This window comes from Cicer arietinum, chromosome 4 (genome assembly GCF_000331145.2).
Source record: "Cicer arietinum cultivar CDC Frontier isolate Library 1 chromosome 4, Cicar.CDCFrontier_v2.0, whole genome shotgun sequence".
NCBI classification, from domain to species: Eukaryota; Viridiplantae; Streptophyta; class Magnoliopsida; order Fabales; family Fabaceae; genus Cicer; species Cicer arietinum.
The window spans coordinates 4,869,207-4,875,651 of NC_021163.2; the positions used below are offsets into that span (position 1 = coordinate 4,869,207).

Sequence of the window (6,445 nt, forward strand, 5' to 3'; positions counted from 1 at the left end):
CTAGTCAATTTTGAAGTATTTTTTTTTTAATTTAATGTATTTTATTTGATTTTATTAATATAACTTTGTTTTTTTTAATAAAATTAACAAAAAAACAATTTAATGAAAAAATAATAATTTTTTTAAAAAAAAGTAGGACTGGTTAAGTTTTTGAAAAAAAAAAAAGATATTTCCATAATTTTTTTGGTCAAAAATACAGCATTTGCTAGTCGGAAATATTGGAAATCATTATTGATCTTGAAATTCTCATTTTTGTTTGGTTCTCATGCAATGTGTTAGATGTTTTTTCAATAACCTTTATTGGAAAAGTGGAATAAAATCAAATCGGATATAGCAAATGATTCTTTTGACCAAAAAGGTATATTCTGATTTCCCACACTATAGTGGAAAATAATATTTTTTTCAAGGAGAGTTATACACCACAATCACATGACTAAAATGTGCAAGATTTTACCAAGCAAAGAAAGGAAAAACTCTGAGTAATTAATAGTAATAGTTTTGCACCAAACAATGTTTTGAAAATATATGCTCCAATTGTCGATTATGACATTATGGGAACATAATAGTATAATTCAGTTGATAAAAGTTAAACTCAAATTTTATAAAAGAATTAAATAAACATTTTTTAATAAAGAAAGTGATGACAGATAAACTAAATTGATAAAGTTAAAACTGATTGACTAACTTTTAACTTAAAAAATATCCTGGTGATAATAATGTAAGTGATTTGAAGTAGTTGTTAGTTGAAACATAGAGAAGTTTCGTTGGTAGCTGAGTGATAAATGAAGATAAGTAGGCCATTATTCTCAATTATAAGGAATGAGTGGCTCTCACTTATCATCCTATATATATCATTATTCTCAATTCCCTCTCAAACCCATAACCATAACCTCCCTTCCTCTTCGCTCCTCACATTATCATTATCATTATCATTATCTTCACAAACCTCTTTGCTTTTCCTTTTCTCAGGTTTGTTCCTCTTTTAACTTCCACTGCTCCCACTTACAAATCATTTTTATTTTTATTTTTATTTTTTATTATTATCAATATCAAATATCAATTAACTCTCATGAGTTTTTTGTCTTCTATGTAACGGTTTTACCATGTCGTGTCTTATTTTAAGATCTTCTCTTTTCTTTTTTATTTTACTCTCACCAATTATAATTGCTATTATATAATACTAATAATTCCACTATGTTTTGTTTCGATTCAATATTTTCGCCTAAAGACGAAACATGTTTTGTACTTTTGCCAGCCATAGTGAATTTATTGTTTTCATTATTTAATTATATTCTAGTATCACTCATGTGCCTGCATGTGTTGTGTGTGTTTCTCAGCCTGGTTATTCCTTGAAAGGGGGAACTTCCGTCAATTCTTCTAGTTCTTCATGTTGTACATTGAAAATTGATTTGTTCCTCAAGTCTATCTACTTGTGTTTTGAATTCAATTAAGTGCGTTTTTGGTTCTGAGGTGACAAATCAAAATAATTTTGAATGAATTGAGTTTGTAAAATTGATTCCGGCTGATTGAGTGAGTCTAATGTAAAGTGATTTATGTTTAGCCTACATTCGTATAACACTCGAGGACAGGCAAAAGTTCCAAATTGTAGCTTCAAGTTATAATCAATTTTACGCGAGAACAATCAATTTAGATTTCTATATATCAATTTTGATTCTTCCAAAAGTGAAACTGAATATACACTAAGACCAATTTTTTGTTACCGTCGTGTTGTATAAGCAGAATGGGAAGTACTGGAAAAACTGACTATGGAGAATACACCTATGAGAACCTTGAGAGAGAGCCTTACTGGCCATCCGAAAAGCTTAAAATTTCAATCACTGGAGCTGGGGGTTTTATTGCTTCGCACTTAGCGCGGCGCCTCAAGACCGAGGGACATTACATTATTGCTTCTGACTGGAAGAAAAATGAGCACATGACTGAGGACATGTTCTGTGATGAATTCCATCTTGTTGATCTTAGGGTCATGGATAACTGCTTAACAGTTACTAAAGGGGTTGACCATGTTTTCAATCTCGCCGCTGATATGGGAGGAATGGGTTTTATTCAGTCCAATCATTCTGTCATTATGTACAACAATACAATGATTAGCTTCAACATGATCGAGGCTGCGAGGATTAATGGCATTAAGAGGTTAGTATCTTGTACATCATTTTTTTCCAAATATATGTTTTTGGAACTAGGGTCTGTTTAGATTGATTTATTTGAATTTATCTATTGATATAAACATTTGTGAAATTGTTTGAGAGTTTATGAAAACAACTTATGAGATGTCCATAAACTTCTTACAGTTTATTTTCATAAATTCTAAAGGATAGCTTATAAAAATAGCTTATAGCTTACTATATGAAAATAATTTGATTTTATTTTATGCATAAACATTTATATGATAAGCGCGTATATTATAACCGAATAAATATTTGTGATGTGTCAGTTTCAATTATACGATGTACTTTACTAATGCCAATTGCCAAAACTTTTTTTTTTTCTTCAGGTTCTTTTATGCCTCCAGTGCTTGTATTTACCCTGAATTTAAACAGTTAGAAACTACTAATGTGAGTTTGAAGGAGTCTGATGCATGGCCTGCTGAGGTTTGTTGGTGATCCCTTTTGATTGTTTGATGCATGTTGGTTCTTCATTTTTACATTATGACTGGTATTGATGTGTTGAGTTTGATGAATATGTATAGCCACAAGATGCATACGGGCTAGAGAAGCTTGCAACAGAGGAGATATGCAAACACTATAATAAAGATTTTGGAATTGAGTGCCGCATTGGGAGGTTCCATAACATATATGGTCCTTTTGGAACATGGAAAGGTATGCTCTTAACTGAATTGCAAATTTTGGTTGTTTCGTCTTTTCCAAATGAGTAAATTAGTAGACGTTTTTAATTTTGGTCAGCTTTGTCAAACAGGTGGAAGGGAGAAGGCTCCTGCTGCTTTTTGTCGGAAAACACTTACATCTACCGACAAATTTGAGATGTGGGGAGATGGTTTACAAACACGGTCATTCACTTTCATCGATGAGTGTGTTGAAGGTGTACTTAGGTAGGTCTTGCCTGATTTTATGGCTTATCCAACTGTATTCATATGTTCTTTCTTGGGTTTCTCTGTTTGAATTATAATTTTGAGCTTATGATTTCTATGGTCGATGTAATCAAAGTAAACTTTTCATGTTTGTGTTATTTTAATTAGTTGTCAATTTCATTAAAAAGTTCTTTACAAAATCTAGTTAGCTTACTCAATCAACATTATTGGATTATATGATTATAAGAGGGATTACTGGCTTACTGCTTCTGATAATTTGGTATGTGCCTTAATTGGTTAGATAGGGAAGATGATATGGTGTTTATCAAGCAATTGTTTCATATTTATTTTAAAATTTAATTTATATTCTATGATAAAACTTGACATTTTGATCTGTTGTTGTGTTTAGACTGACCAAATCGGACTTCCGTGAGCCGGTAAATATTGGAAGTGATGAAATGGTCAGCATGAATGAGATGGCTGAGATTGTCCTTAGTTTTGATAACAAGAACACTCCTATACATCACATTCCAGGCCCAGAGGGTGTTCGTGGTCGTAACTCTGACAACACACTAATCAAAGAGAAACTTGGCTGGGCTCCAACAATGAAGTTGAAGGTACTAATAATTTAGTTTGGTGAAAATCACCTTCCTATTCCTACTTTATGTACTATAATCAAAGTTCAGATTAATGTCTGATGAACAGTCATCTCATACGCCAATTATACCTAGTTCAGTTTGTTTTTCTTCAAAATGACACCTTCCTACTTTCTTGTGTCTAAACAACTTTTTATCCGATTTGGCTCCTTCGTCTTCTTCAAGAGAGAATAATGGAATGTTTATGTTTTATACTCATCAATAAAATTCCTAGTTGACCTTGTTCCCTCCAACATTTTTTTATCTTAATAAACATCCACATGATTATGTGTATACTTACAGCAGTATCTAAAATTTGATATTGTAGGATGGGCTGAGGATTACATACTTCTGGATTAAGGAACAGCTTGAGAAGGAGAAGGCTCAAGGTATTGATACATCGGTATATGGATCATCAAAAGTGGTGCAAACCCAAGCTCCAGTGCAGTTAGGCTCGCTTCGGGCAGCAGACGGTAAAGAGGGAAGTGGTTAATTCGCGGCAGTAGCAGTCGAGTAAATGTTTCAGGCAAAGAGTTGTTGGTTTTATATTGCAGTTTATTAGATGTCCGTGGTCATTGTTATTAGCTGTTTGCAGGTTGTTTATGCATACACCATAATCCTTGATGTTCCATGTATTTATTTCATTTCATATCACCTTTTTTAAGGCACTTATCGGTGTTTGAGGTGGTTACTGCACTATTTTTTATCATTTGTTTTTTAGTTTCAATCTTTGATTAATAAGCATGCAATTGTTTTCTTCCTTGTGACTTTTGAAGTTCAATGTAATTGCTATTCATATTATTTCTGAATGTTTAATTATACCTTGTAATTTGTGATGGTCTTCCAAAATGGAAAGGCAGTTGCTTATGATTTGTTGCAATCAATATATGCTATCTATCCCCTTTTGAAACTAATTTGTTTTTTAAACATCATCTTTCAAAAATAATTTTCACTAAAAAGTATTCCAAACAGCTTCTCACTTTACTCCACTATGTCATGATATTTTCTTAATCAGTTTTTGAGATTCTCTCACACACTGCTTAGTCTACAACTCATTGCATCAATTTTGTCTCCTCAAAGGAGTATATTTTTTGACAAAAAAAAAAGAGTTCATTTTTGTTCATTGGCGTGTCACCTAAAATCCTATCTCTAACGATGAATCTTGAACAATCGAAGTACGAAATTTTAAATATAATAATTTTTCTTTCTTTTACGGCCAAAAACACTTTTTTTACTATAAGAAGGTAGAACTGTTAAAAAAGCTTCCAATTTGCTATATGAAGGTAGATCCTTGTCAAAATTTTTTTTTTTAAATCTCGATCCATTATTTTATGGGACTTAATAGAGGGACTCAGGAGTTTATAGGTCCCTAGTGTTTTAATAATTTTGAGATTTTTTTTTGAAAAATTTTTGAAAATTATTTTTTGAAAAATTATCGTAAAAATTAATTTTTTTTTTCTCAAATAAAAAAATTCATTTAAATTAATCGCTTTAGTTTCATTCTTTAACCTCATGTTTCTAATATGTTTCTAATAGTTTATCAATTGATAAACTTATAAACTTTTTATTTTGATGTCATATTGACTTATAATAAGTTTTTATCTGATAAATGGATGTTTAGATTATAATTTTGATATTTTGAGTGGATTCAATAGTTACATACTTTGGTTTCCTAAAATTGTCTAATATTTATTTTTACAATTTTAATATTATTTAAACCGCTAAACTCATCGATCCGCCTTAAAAATTAGCGAGATGAGATTTTTAACCCTAAACCTCTAGTTGATCCGTCCCATCCTTTTTTAGAGGGATTAATAATTGGCCGGGTTTAAACAAAATTGATTGATACATTTTATGATCCCTACATAGAAGTTGTACTTATAGAACTTTCTTTTATTTATATATTGGCCATCATCCTGCGATTCTTGAGTCCGAAATAATTTTTTATTTTTTAGTTATCTGATGAGCAAGACCCTCTATTTACTCTACCCTTAAACGAATATATATTGAAGAAAAATAATTTTTGGACACCATTCACCGGATGCATACTTTAAAAAAGAAAAAATAGAAAAAAATAGTGATAAATGTAACATATTAGTATTAAATGAGAAAAAATACAATAAAAAGAGAAATAAAAAAAAGTATTGAATAAGTTTTAAGAGTTGGAGATATCTAAATATAATCATTAATTATACGTATTGAAAATTTCAATTCATTTATCTACATTGTTTGGTCGGTCTACTCATATTTAACTAATTAAGTTGACTTATTTTCCCATATTATTCGTCACAAGAACAACGATTTAATTGACAAAAATACTTATTTTTACATATTGTTAAAAATTGTTACTTTTCTGTTAGAATTACTATCGTTAAAATTCACTCCAAAATCTGTAAAAAAAATCAAAATCCAATTCAAAGGAAGGGAAAAAAAAAAGGTTCCTCGTCGAAAATGTCATTGCAGAAATAAAACTATGACAAAAATAAACTGATGTTTAAATATAATGTAGAATTCAATCAAAACTGAATTTTAGTAAAGGGCAAAAACGAATCCTAAGAATGTTCATCATCTAATAATTATCATTAGGATAATCTAATAATCCTCATTAGGATATCTTACAAAGTCGTCTATATCATATATTTAAAACATTTGCTAAAATTAACTACAATAACTTTTGAAGCATTACAATGTTTCATTGTAATTTTGAAAAATCTATCATGATACTAAAATACATTACAACCATAATATAAGAAGAAGAAAATGA

The 6,445-nt window shown here is 30.2% G+C and overlaps 1 protein-coding gene across 1 annotated transcript; it reads left to right on the top strand.

The window, feature by feature from the left end:
- The first annotated feature begins 827 nt into the window (after window positions 1–827).
- LOC101497510 (GDP-mannose 3,5-epimerase 2-like) lies at window positions 828–4,482 on the top strand. The gene is made up of 7 exons (XM_004495740.4): window positions 828–969; window positions 1,741–2,151; window positions 2,513–2,609; window positions 2,708–2,837; window positions 2,935–3,067; window positions 3,456–3,663; window positions 4,010–4,482. Exons 2-7 carry the CDS (start codon window positions 1,742–1,744, stop codon window positions 4,172–4,174), a joined length of 1,143 nt encoding a protein of 380 aa, XP_004495797.1. The 5' UTR covers window positions 828–969; window position 1,741; the 3' UTR covers window positions 4,175–4,482.
- Window positions 4,483–6,445: the final 1,963 nt, after the last annotated feature.